At 36.0% G+C, this 14,549-nt stretch overlaps 1 protein-coding gene across 4 annotated transcripts in view; it reads right to left on the minus strand.

Annotated features, from left to right (window-relative positions):
* LOC149801240 (sestrin-1-like) overlaps window positions 1-14,549 on the minus strand; it is a 194,290-nt gene that overhangs the window by 13,876 nt on the left and 165,865 nt on the right. For 2 of the 4 annotated variants that reach the window (XM_089955311.1, XM_089955313.1), the window contains one exon: window positions 1,863-1,892. In XM_089955311.1, the coding sequence (XP_089811437.1) occupies window positions 1,863-1,892 (30 nt within the window). Of the gene's footprint in view, window positions 1-1,862; window positions 1,893-2,186; window positions 2,385-3,016; window positions 3,262-14,549 lie in introns of those variants that run through there. The other 2 variants (XM_089955312.1, XM_089955315.1) reach the window with 2 other exon arrangements.

Consider the following 14,549-nt stretch of genomic DNA (forward strand, 5'->3'; position numbering starts at 1 on the left):
TCTCCATTTTCACACGAAGTACTAAAACATTACGATTTCAAGTATAGTCCAAGTGAAGATAAAAATGGGAAAACCGGATCATGGGGCCTATATATATCCAATACGTGCTGATTGCATCATTACATTTATGATAACTGATTGCATCATTACCTTTATTATAATTCAAAATGGGGCTATGCTTAGGAGGACACGAATCAAGTGCTGGGTACGGCCGATTGCATCAGCCTTTGGTATATAGGCGTGTATTGCAGACTACGTGCTTTGTGTGTGCCAAGTGGACATGATACCTGCCCATATTTCAGTACACCACATGTATATATGTGAACTGGTTGAGCAACACATAGCTATTGTGTTCAAAAACCAAAATTATAACTTGGCATAAACAGTACATTAAAAATTTCGGACCAAATAAGAAAAAAGATAATGTTCGTAATTTACAACATGCAAGCATATCAATCATGTTCCCGTTTCATCTGACCTTTCCGATCCCATACTAGATATTTTTACATCTCTGTGATACCCTAACATAAAGTTTAAAATATCTAAAATGGGATAAGAAAAAATCACTGTCAAATCAGAAGTTTCATCCAAAAATATTTTTTCCGAGCTACTGGGATCAGAAATTCATTTTCTAACCTATTCCAGCACCCACTACCCCTGAAAAATGAAATGGTCTCTCCCTCAGACGGCCCCATTCACCAAAAGGCTAGTGATCAAAACAATGCACGTTTCTCATTATATCGCCGACTAGTTCTGCTGAATACGAGAATCCTTAAGTGTTGCTCAGACCGAAGGTTATTCGTGTTGTCGTGTCATAAAACAGTAAACCAAGTTAGGGATTAATGGTCTTTGTTCCAAAATGTACATTGTTTTACCATTCCAAATCTGAGGAACAGATTGCTATATAATCAGATTTAAGAAAACGAACCAAAAGCTGGGCCCATGCAAACTTTGAAAACGCCGGGCAACAAATCCACACAAACTGTACATCACATTATATGCAAGCTCTGCTCTACCTTCACCTCGTCATTAAACCACTCTTATAATTAAATCTTTAAATACCCAATTAGATTTTTGGGGGTGGGGGTGGCCATTTCTTTATAAAAGTCTAAAAGAAGGGGGGGGGGGGAACTTCCCTCCTAAGTTGTAAGTTGTGAAAAAAGAACCAAGAAATAAGACTACCTCCCCTAACTGAGGCATATACTGGATTTTAAGAGCAAATGAAAATGTACTTTTCTGCAAACCAGCAAATTGGATAAAAGTCGCTTGTTGGGAATGCATGCTTGTATTTCCCTATCCACCAAGTTCATTGTTACCACATGATTTGTAATTTATCACAATGAGCAATAACAAGGACAGAAAATCACCTGTCCAACAAGAAAGTGCAGCGGGTCAGGGAGTATTGGAATGAAAATTTGTATTCAGAATTTTACAAAGTTGAAATTATATTTTTTATTTTGATGGTACAGACTGCAGCATGAAATTGTCTTACATTCATATTTTCCTTGCTTTCAGCATTTTAAGCCACAAATAAACAATAAATTTTTATTTTTATGCAGTAACACCTGGTTGGAATGCCATGCAGATTGATTAAAGCCATCTCCCCCATTTATACTTAAAATAAATAATGCCCAAGTCATTAGTTACTGTAAATGATTCCCAGAAGCTTCTCGTGGGTCGGTGGTTCTTCCCTGGGTTTTCCAGGGTTCTTCCTCAACCATTTATACTGGCCGCCATGTATAGCCTATCTTGTGCTGAAAAATGACGTTAAACCCTAGAACAACAACAACAACTGTAAATGATATCCCATACTTGGCAGGAATGATCATGATCAATTAACAAATAATATACTGGAAACTTACCTGGTCATCTGCCGTATCAACCGGCACAACCTGGAATGTAATGAGAAAAAAACGTCACATAAGTACGCCAAAAAGTAAATAAAAATTGAAAGTATTTGCTCAAAATATCTATTATTACTTTGAGCAAATAAGACTTTTTCATAAACTCATTCTATTATTTCTACACACAGCAACTAATGGCAGTAAACATTTTGTCTTCACAAAACGTCCTTAAGTCAAAATTACGACTTAATTCATTGCATTATTTTCTCTTTCTTTATTGGAAGAGACGGTACCTATACAACCTGGCAAAAGTAGGGGGAAAAAATAAGATATAACTCTTACCATAGCAAAATTTGATTCAAATGGACACTTCAGCATTTTCCGCATATAATTAAGCATTAGTACTAGTTCACATTAACTAACTGTGAAGTGAACTAACTGTTAACGTTAAATAAAGGTAGCATGATATATATAGACATGGTCATGTTAATACTGGTATTGTCATCATTGTTCAGTACTCCCCAAATGCTCCAGTACTGTTGACAATGACAGCTAAATCAGCTGTTTAAATCTGTGTCCGCCTCTTGCAGCGCCCTCTATATGGAGGCGCCAATGGGAAATATACAACCGATTTTATTACCGTACCTAAATTTTCTGCGATTATTTTCTTTAAACAAGAACTATTTTTATTTCTTCTGTTTAATGAAACTAATCCTTGCTATTATTGTCAGCAATAATTTGAGAAAATTCATATTAACTCTGTCAAGAGAAACCGACTCCTTCAGTGTTTACAGTAACAATGAAACTCGACTGATCGCCTGCCCGGTGTCACATCATGAAAAATCAAAGTAATGGGGGTTGGGATAAATATGAACTATACAGTACTGTACTACATAAAGTCCCATTTAGTAAAAAATAACCAAAATTTTCATTGCAGTTACAGAGAATGTAACTGATTAAATATCGATTTTGCTATCTTGGAATTTTCCACAGAACGTGCGAGAATTTTATTTTATGAACTAGCCAAAGAACAGAAGAAACAAAAAAATGTGAAGAAAATCCACCATAAGACATCGTCAAAGTCGTGCTTAGTGTGAATGAATGAATCAATAAAAAAAAAACATAATACAGTAACACTTGGTCCCATTGAAAGTTTGAAACGGAACAAATACCTTCACAAACGCTCTATCCCCGTACCGCTGATTTGCTAGGACCATCCGCCGAACCATAGGAAATCTCACGCTAGACTCCGTGGTTGGTATTGGATTCGAACAATCTACAGATTTTTTGGTTCGCATTCAAACAACTTTCAACATATACGCTTAAAAAGTAAATGTTCCAATTTGTCAACCTGCAAGCTGTATCCTTTGTCACAACCGCTGTCTTTCTCTTGCAACAGTATACTGACCGAAAATCAGCTGTTAGAATATAAGTTAATATATGCAAGGTCAAGCGGGCGGAGCTTGCTAAAAATAAAACCGTAGCTGGGATGCATATTTTTGAGGGGTTTAGAACCGAAATTACACCTATTATTAATGAATAGGCTTTCTTAACTATGGGAAATATACATTTAAAAAGGAAATACGTTCTTCAAACTCTGGTAGAAACGTAAATAATATAGGAAAACATTCATTTTGTCGGTATTTTTCCTGGCCTTGATAAGCTGATATTTCGAACCTGTGATTGGGTAAAATTTGAAGGTGTGTTCGCAGTCCTTCACCTTCAAGAAATCTAACAAACATGTTTTTCTCTCAAGACATCTCCACATTTTGTAACGAAAGTCATCGGGGCGGAAAGCTACATATATTTTTTAAAATTTATTTATTATTATATTATACACACAATTATATATATATATATATATATATATATATATATATATATATATATATATATATATATATATATATATATAATACCTCTTAGAAGGCAGAAGACATCGAATGGAAAAAAAGTCATTGCATAAAATAATGTGATTCAACTGGAAAATTAATAATGATAAAAATTAATAATACTACTACTAATAATAATGAGATCATCGTCAAAATCACGTTTCATCATGATGAATATGTACCCCAATGCAGAAGACCTGAAACTATAGTCTTCAGCGAACACTGAGATGTAGTTTTGTGATATGGGCACCAAAATATCCACATAAGAACACAAAAAGTCGGGGTGCAGAGTCTGGAATGGATAATGCATCTAATAAAAACACACAAAAACGGGATGGAGAGGTTGGAAAGGATAATGCATCTACTGTATATTAAATAAAATTACGGATCTCATATTTCAGAAAAATGTCTTGTCAGACAGTTCTCTATTTTCAATTTGCAATCTGTTGTTGAAGTTTTAAATATAGTCAGTAGTACTGTATTTTCGTCTTAAGTTGCTAACACAAAATTAGAAAATTCGAGTAGTTGTCTCCACGCAACATTAGGTTTTAACAATTGCGGGCTTTGTCATGTAATTGGTTCTGCAGGACTTTGACAAAGTGAACGGTGCTTTCGACCTGTTACTGCACACAAGACAAAAGGAGCCTGCGGAAATATACATATATTGTCTTCAGATTGATCTTTTATTTAGGGATTTCAACTAAGAGTTATTTTGTTCTATTGTCTTTTGTTATTATTGGGTGTTTATTTTTCACCATGTGAAATAAAAAGAGAATAATAAAACCCAATAAAATATAACCCTGGGTCGACCCTAAACCCTAAACGGATTCGCTACAACACTATACAACCACCAGATCTCAAGATAATGCAATCAAGGTTTATATGAGTCGACTCCTCAATCGATCAACCCATAGGCAGACAGACAGACAGACATACAGACAACGATAAATTGAAAGAATGGATAGATGGATAAGGAGATGAACTGATAATTTCCCTTCTTTCTTCCTGCCCACCCCCCTCCCCTTCCCCGAAAGAAAACTCCAGATAAAAACGATGATCAAGGTGTGCGAGCATGAGTTTGGGGTTTACGACACATCAGCACAATAAGGCCATTAAGCATCAGTGCAATAGTAATAATAAAACTGTATTATCTGAGATAGGGAATCCTAAAATCCGATATATTTTTTGAATATGCCCGATATATGTTTTTAATATGTTCCTATGTAGTATAATGTTTAACAGTGGGGCTCTTTTTTTCTGTGCTAAACGAAAAGATGCCCTTGACTACTGGAGCAATTCTTTCGTCTTATCGGTTTCGGATGTGCCCAGTTTTAACATGTCAAGACGTTAAATTTCGGAGGTATTAAATAAGTTTTGCATGCAACCCGCAATCCCATTTTACTTATACCTAAATGTTTCGGAATAATTCTGAGCCTGCAGATTCTGAGTATGAAAATCTGGCTTTATAACCTTTTGTATTTTTCTCAGTTTTAAAAAATGTAAACAAAAATGAAAGAGAAAATTGCTCTAGTTAAATTGTATCATTATTCAGAGGTATAACGGTTTATATAGGTTCTGGTTTTTAGGATTTGTTTTGGGCGGGAAGGGGCGGTTTCTCTGACAAGTGCCGATGGGGCCGCAAAATCATAAATCCGTAACTGACGCAAGCATTGATGTCAAAATATATCAAATGTGGCGGGGGTGGGTCAAGGAAAACTAGGACTCTTATCAGGTCCAAAAATACAGAAATATTATTTCTATAGAAATAAAAAGTCCAGATTCTTACTGATAATTCAACTCCTTGCATAACGATTAATATATGAGTTTGGACTCGACGCTAATGCTGTCTCGACATATTCCAATTTTACGGTATACACATGTTCCTTTTTTTTAATTTATTTTATTTTAATGATGATATCATCCCCTATTATTGTACATGTCATTGTATCCGCTTTCAGATTATGTATTTAGTATGAACATTTTTATGAGGGAGATTAGCTTGAATGCAAAATAAGTAATTCTCTTAAACTAATGATATTTTTATTATTATTATTAGTATTATTGTTGTTGTTGTTGTTTTGCACTGCACACTGGTTCATTCGTTGTGTCTAGGAAAGAATATTCTGAACCAATAGATAAAACAAAAGGTCTTAACTAATCCGAATGTGTGGGGTTTTAACGCCACGTTGCAGCACATGATAGACTATACATGATGGTGAGTATATCTGGTGGATGAAGAACCCGAAAGGACCTCTGATCCATGAGAAGATACTGGTAAGCTTTCCCACATACCGACCCTGGCCAAGACGAGACTCGAACAGAGGAGAGATGTCAGCGATCTATAAAGGTGAGCGACTTTGACCACTAGGGCACATGGGTCTAATGTTTATTATTAGTATTGTGTATGCTTATCTTACAAGTGTATACAAACATGCTTTTGTCTCTTTAATGGGTTTTAAAAAAAAAGAACTAGTCAAGGCGGATTTCAGGAATGGGCTAGCTGTATTCCGCAAAGGCCTAGTTCAGCTGTAACTGTCAAAGACAAGCGAAAAATATGGCCTATGGGATAGTCTGTACGAGACTTAATCCAAAAAGGAACAGGGTGGGTGGGGTGGTGGTGGTGGAAGAAACAGGTCTTTAAAGCACCTTAGAGTCAAGCTAATAAATTTGTGAAAAAGAACTGGTTGGACTTAATAACAAACACAAACATTTTTAGTTAATATCTGTCAAAATTTGGTAAGAAGGGAGGGGGCTTATTATCATATAAATACGGTACTTAACACGGCAGTTCCAGAAGAAATTTAGAACAGTAGGGCGCCTAATCTTCGCTTGTAGAACATAAGCACTCGATTAAGATATTCGTAACTAAACTGTAGTCTTTCATCTATGTGCTTGGAAGGTTCTAGCTGATTCCAACATAAGCAATTTGAAATACTTCCGAATCCGGACGGTAATTAAATGTAATCCATAATGTTAACATAATGGCTTCATGCAATTAAACACTGAAATTTGGTACATGAACAATCATATATATATATATATATATATATATATATATATATATATATATATATATATATATATATATATATATATAGGCCAACCTCACTTCCAAAGCAGCATGTGATAATCACACTCTTAAATTTTATAATAAATTCGATCATTACATAATAATTAAATTAAAATAACAGATCTAGGGTAAGCGAGTGATTTAAAGCGCTCGTCAATACTGAACATTGTCATTTCACTTCTGGTGTTTGAGTCTTGGGCTCGGCCAATGTCTGTGTGTGTGTGTGTGTGTGTGTGTCAGCAGTTTCACCCTTAGTCGGTGTTTCTTACTTGAGTTTTGTCGGGTTGTTCCTTCACCAGTTATACTTGCAGCCATGTATTATGCGATGAGAAATGGTGTTAAAACCCAAAACATCCAGCCAACAAATAATTCCCTGATTTATTCAGTTACTTCGTCTTTATCCACTTACTCGAATGGGATGATAGAATGGGATGAATTAGCTAATCAGAAAAGGGGGTTTAAATAAGCGCCTTCCACCGCAAAGAAAATACTGCTCAATCTCAGTAATCACTAAAAGTTGCTAAGAAGGTGTACAAAAAATTTCCTGCAGTATTCACCAATGCCGATTCCGATTTATATGCCCCTACCCCCAAAAAATAAAATCTGCAAAACTAACTTAAAACATCTCGACCATCACATTCGCGTTGGTGTCTTTGTAATGTTGTCTTTTGACATCCGGTATAAAAGAAATTGTCTCAGAAATATGTCGATCATTATTATTTGCATACGAGTGACAATCTACTGTCCTTCCAATCTGTCAAACTGACATTACTCTCTTACACCGTTTACTGATACATACTTGATACTTGGGATTTTGTCTTTCCTCTCGATTATTTGTGCCATCTTCTGAACATAAAGACAACATCTGCATGGTAGTCGTGACGATAACTATTTACCTGCGGCCACACAAGACAATGTGAACCAAAGGCTGTTTTGTTCTACTTGTGGGTCTTGAATCAGGAGTTTTGGAATTCAAGTGTTTACGAGCATTGGGATGTGATATCAGGGAGAGAGAAAAAAAATAATACCAATCCCCGCCTAGCTTAATAAATATAAACAAACTAACATTCATGCTCTGATTTGTAATGGTCGATCCCTAGGTAGTTATGTCCTAGTGTTATAAAACGAGGCATACATGACGTTTTATACTTATAATAAACATGTTTCTATCAATATTTATGGTTGTTTCAACACATGAATTTGTACTCTCATGTAAATTTACGCGATTTCATAGAAATCTAATTACCCACTAAATTGTTTTTAAAACTTCTGTTGTTGGTACATGCGTGCAGAAATGGTTAAAATGCACCTGATTTAGGATTATTTAGGTGTACGGTACCTGAAGACCTCTAAATAAACATGGCCTCTTGACTTGCACGACCACACTTTATTACAAACATTTAACTCTGTATGCCGCCATCACGTGTCAGTAATAAGCAATCGACTATTTACGCTCGCCGCCGTAATATTTGCTAGTGCTGGCTTTGCCTTTATTTCAGCGTGACCCAAGGCTATTTTTCTGGACCCTTTGACCGACCTCTTGACTGGCAGCCACCTGCCCATATTTTGCGGAAGTTTAGGTTTTATTGGGTTCACTTAGTGTAACAATTACACACACACACACACACACACACACACACACACATATATATATATATATATATATATATATATATATATATATATATATATATATATATATATATATATATATATATATATATATATATATATATATATATATATATATATATTTGCAAACTTTTGTTTGACATCCCAGCGCCAATCCTAAGAAAGAGTTAGATGAATCACGGCGACAACATGCCTAAGGATGTTGAAAGAAAGAAAGAAAGAAAGAACGAAAGAAATAAAGAATGAAAGAATGCAAACATGGCTACAGATGTACGTGTGTTCATCTTATAATTTTTTTAATGAAAAGAATTGGCATACTTGCATTTTTTGTGTTTAGTACTACTGGTTGACAACAAATACCCAACTCTACTTGTTAGAAAAATTTCGTATAAAACCTGTATGATAAAATAAACATTAACACATTTCATCGCTATCAAAAGTTTCAAAAGTCTCCAGCAGCCATTATAAACATAAATCAGACCCCGGCCTAGTCGTACCAAAGACACTTTGTGACCGTACAACTTCATCATGTTTTGTGACTGCTCCGGTGGTCTAAGTGGTTAGAGCGTCCGCCTCGGATGCAGGAGGTAGCGGGTTCGAACCCCAGCCGACTCATACCAATGACTCATAAACATGGTTCTAGTAGCTACCTCGCTTGGCGCTCAGCATTAAGAGGTTAATGTCAGGACTGGTCGGCCTGGTGTCAGTATCATGTGACTGGGTGGGACATGATGCTAAATATCTGCGGTTAGTCGTAACTATGAACTGTCACACTGCAGACATCATAGCGACATGAATGAAGAATTGTTAAAGCTACGTTCAGAACCCAAAATCACATGCACGCATACACGCGGGTAAATAGACCGAAGCGATTTCGAAAACGAAATGTGGACACATGCTGTAGGGCATAAAAGACATAAAACAATTTTAAAAATAACACTTTTATACGATACAAAAAATGTCATTTCATAAAAGCCAGATATTAATTTCATTTCTCTCAATAAAAAAATCTTAAATCTGCGTCAGAAACTATTGCCGCTGTCCACCAATAGAAGCCATACTTTATTAGAGTCAAAATCAGTCTTTATGTAGCCTTGGTGATTAACTATTACTCTAATAAAATCATAATTCATGGACCATTAATTACCTTGATCAACCACTACATCTACATGCACGCAGTCCATTATCTAGTTAATATACTCATTCACACGTACCATACAAATTCACCTGTGGATGGTAACCTACCGCATTATACCACGTATATTTAAGGTTTATCACCGACTATATTTATTCCTTGTTCAAATTGGTTATTAATAGCTGTGCATATCGCATGGAAAATATATGTCGTGAGCTTAAATGAAAATACACTTATCCTATGTTATCAACGTATACGATGTAGGTGTCTGGTTTTTGTTGTTGTTGTTGTTATTGTTTTTGTTGGATTAACGTCACTTTTGACACATTAATGGCCATACAATTTTAAGGAAATAGGCGCTAAGCGACTTCGGACCTATGCTGGTCTGTGCATATATCGGATCTGCGAACCTCGGTTATGGATCGGAACAACCACGGATAAGCAAGTCACAGTAACCTTTGGTTGTAGGGATATAGTACCAACAGAGATGTATCCAACTGCCAATTTTCGTAATCCTAACGAGAACAGAACATAATAAATAGCCCAAAGACACAAAATAACCGGGCATGAAATACAGATCAGAGTCAGTCTGACTCTTTTTGAAATATGGGTACATTTTTGTTGTTGAGTTTAATTATAGTAGCGTTCGCACAATTGTGCATGTGCCACTTTTTTCTGACTGCACCGCAGCCTGCTAGTTATTCCTGGGGAAGGGGATGGTGCCACCTCCCCCAGGCTTTTATGGATTCAATGAACCCTGATAGTTTGGCCTCAATCTGTGGGTCCATAAAGGCCCCTACAGTTGAATGGTTGGCTGTCATTAGTGGGAAGGAGAGCTCGGGAACGGTCCTGCTTGCTTTACATCGCTGGTTTCTTGTTGCATTTGCCTGCTGATTTTTTTTGTTGTTTTTTTTTTCGAGATTTTTTTATTTTTTTCTTCAAAATGTTCTAAAAGGAGTGGGGATGTTCTATGCTGTTTATAGAGGTTCTTAGTAGATATCATGTATGAAGAGAGATTTTCAAGGTTATTATGGTATTACTAGTCGAGGTGTTTCGGGTGTGTTTCCTACGTTATGTAATTTATAAGTTTTTAGATATTACCTCTTTAAGTTATTTATTAATTGATGTTTTTAGAGATTGAATGTTATTTATACTTTATTTAGCAAGAGACCGGAGTCCTAGCCGATTACACGGTTCGTTAAGGACATCTAGGACATCCGATTTTGCGGTTTCCTTAGTTTTTTATAGATGCTTCGTAAGTGAATTATTTATTAATACTTTTATAAAATTGAATGATATGTTATGGTTTTTTATGTGGTGGCTTCTAAATTTATTTAGCTAGTTACTGGTCTTTTGGTTTTGTAGGGATAGTAATTATATTTTGTTCCTAAGTCCTGCTGAGTCTATGAATTGATTTATATTTTTATATGCTGATTGTTTATTTTTATTAGAGTCCATAAGTAACTCTGGGTATGCGTGTGGTGATCCAATCTCTTTTTGGTTTTTGATAAATATTTTCCGAGCGGGTTGATATTTTGGGCATATATTGAATACGTGGTGTAGCTCTTCGGTGGTGTGGCAGCTAAAGCAGTTAATGGTTGCTGGTTTGGGTCCTATAAACCTTCCAAAACTGCTTGCTAGTTTAGTTTTTCCAGTTATTATCCTGCTTATGGTTTTCTGTTCTAAATAGGTACCCTTAGGTAGCTGTATGTTCCTATCTACGTTTTTTTGGGTTTCATGGTGCTTTTTACCTTTTGTGGAGGAGTTCCAAAAATCTTGCCATGTTTGGTCTATATATGTTTGTGCGAAGCTTATTGCTTCTGTAGAGCTATAGTTAAGCTTGATAGAGTTTTGATCTCCTAGTTTGGTTTTTGCAAACTCTGTCTGCTGTTTCGTTGCCAGAGATTCCAATGTGCGACGGTATCCACATGAGCTCGACTAATTGATGTGCTGTGGTGATATCGTCGATTAATTGGCATATTCTGTCGAGGAATTGTTCCTTAGAGTGTGTATTGCGATTTTGGATCGATTTGATAACGCTTAGGGAATCGCTTATAATGACTGCTTTAGGTATTTGGTTGTCTTTGATCCATTGTAGTGATTCAAGTATAGCCCAGAATTCAGTGGTGTAAATGGAGCAATAGTCAGGTAATCTGGATCCCGTTTGTATATTGAATTCAGGGATGACTATCGCTGCTGCTGTTCTTGGTGGATTGTTTGTTTTTGATCCATCGGTATATATTTTAACATAGTCCGGGTATTTTTGGTTGATTTCGTTTACCAGTACAGGTTTTAGTAAGTTTTCTTGTCCTTCTTTATTGCCTAATTTGGTAGCTTCAATGTTAATCCTTGGTGGTTTTTGTAACCATGGTGATTTGTTCTGGTCTGTATTGTTTGTTACCTGTTTTTTTAGTAGAGGTATCTTTTCTCTTAGTTCAAGGATTACTTTGCCACTTGGTGTGATAGGTATGATTTTGGGTTTGAAGACAACTTTACACTTATTTATAGCTATTTTGGTGTATGGGTACATTAAGAGGAGTTTCCTAACCAAAATCTTATGTTCAAAGGTGGTACTGTATGGATATGTCCAATCTCATGTTCAAAGGATGGAACTGTATGGATATGTCCAATCTCACGTTCAAAGGCAGAACTGTATGGACATGACCAATCCCACGTTTAAAGATGGAACTGTATGGATATGTCCAATCTCACGTTCAAAGGTGGAATTGTATGGATATGCCATGCCAAATCTAGTGTAGACATGAGCTAAACGTAATTTTTTTATATAATGTTATCAAAGCTAGTAAGGGACCGACCATTTAATGTTATATAATGGGGGGGGGGGGATTATATTTGCTCTTTAACAAATGGCTTCGAAAGATTTTCATGCCCTGATCCTTAATAATAATAATAATAATAATAATAATGACGATGACGATAATAATAATGATAATAATAATAATAATAATAATAGATGTAACAGTATGATTGAAGGCTTTACAGCAAAGGGGTACTGTATAACTTTGTTTTCTATATGCTGATAAACGCTAGTTGTCTGGCAAAAAAGTTCCACAAAAAACTTTGGCATTATTTTAAACATGGTATAAAAATCACCAGCTGTTTTAATTTTTTAATTTGAGCTTGACAGTTAGTGCGGGGGGCAGAAAATTAAGTAGTATTCCCTCGTATGGTGGTTCCATTTAAATAGTTTAGTGTAAGGCACGAGCAACTGTTGAAGCCCTCCATTTAAATATTTGATGGGATTTAATGTAATTCGTTCAGAAAAAGAAATACCAGTATTGAAAGTGGAACTTGTAAATATGGAATTGCACTGTCTGCAATGAATTTTCCAATTATTATAAATGTGCGTGACCTACGAGTGATAAACTGTTACCAAATACTACGCATCACCATTTCTGACTATTGGTACTGTGGCCAAGTTTGCATAATACAACCTCTAGATCAGAACAGATGTGTACCAAAACAACCTGTCATATTTATGTCAGTGTTCTAACATTTTATTCAGGTCTTATTTTCGTAATCTTAAAATGTGCTGCAATTTAAATATATATGAATTTCACATTTATACTGTTAGAAATAAAGAAGTTACTCAATAGTTTCTGTTTATTAATATCATATATTTTCTAAAATTGGAGATTTAATGATAACAAATGTATTTTATATTTCATTGGAAACAAGACATCACAAATTTGTTAAATCAATTACACGTTGCGATTGAGTTATAAAAATAATGAACTTCAACAAATAAATGAATATAAGCATATTTTATCCATTGTTTGCATAATTGTAGGGACCATGGGTGGCCTAGTAGTCCTAAGCGTTCGCATTTTCCGATCACTACCATCTCTCCTCTGTCGGCGCAGTTCTAATTTCGGTCTCGTGTGTGTGCGTGATTTCGAGTTTTAACGTAGCTTTAACAATTTTTCAGTCATATCGCTAATTTGTCTGCAGTGTGGCAGTTTAAAGTGATGTCTTGCACTGGGGCATCATGCCGCAGACATGTAGCATGATGTGCCCACCCAGTCATATTATCTTGACACCAGGCCGACCAGTCTTAACACTAACCTCTTAATGCTGAGCGCCAAGCTAGGCAGCTGTTAGTACCATTTTTGTAAGTCTTTGGTATGACTCGGCCGGGGATCGAACCCACGACCTCCCGCATCCGAGGCAGACGCTCTAACCACTGGGCCACCGGAGCGGTCGTTTTGGTCTCGACCATTCTACATATTTGCAAATGATGTCAGTAGCTTCCCGTGGGTTGGTGGTGGTTCTTACTGCGGTTTACTCTGGTTCTTCTTGCATCAGTTTATACAGGCCGATATGTATGGCCCATATTGCGATGAGAAATGGCGTTAAACCCAAAACAAGAACAAAATCAATAGTGTACAGTACACCAGAAGTGTGCATGGATACGAAAGAACTCCTTTCTTGATCTTACGAACTCGAATTTCAAGACAAAGTTCATTTCTTCATTCAAAATGGTTTGTTTTGAAACGAACTATGATATTTTTGACCAATAAAAAGGGTTTCAAAATTTGCCGTTGTGACAGCCATACTGTATGAAAGATCAGCACCATTTTTAGTAATGACCCAATAGTCATGATACAAAATCTTTTGGTGAAAACACCACATCGATATGACTTTGCATCTAGGATGAGTATAAACAGCAGTTTTCAAAATGGTAGCTATGGTGACCATATTGGGAATACATCATCACCATTTTGATTTGTAACCAACTGGAAATAATAATAGGTCATCTTATGAAAACCTCTGTCAATATGATTTTCCGTCGAGAAGGGATAGCGATAGCAATATTTTCAAGACAGCATTAGATGTCAGATGGGCATCATTTTCATTTTATCAAGCTAAATATCACAAGAAGCGGGTCTAGTGGGTGAGTGGTCTAAGAGTGCCAGGAACAGTTTTCATTCACAAATTTAATGTTGCATACACCT

This window comes from Sinohyriopsis cumingii, chromosome 4 (genome assembly GCF_028554795.1).
Source record: "Sinohyriopsis cumingii isolate HCF-2022 chromosome 4, ASM2855479v2, whole genome shotgun sequence".
Lineage (NCBI taxonomy): Eukaryota > Metazoa > Mollusca > Bivalvia > Unionida > Unionidae > Sinohyriopsis > Sinohyriopsis cumingii.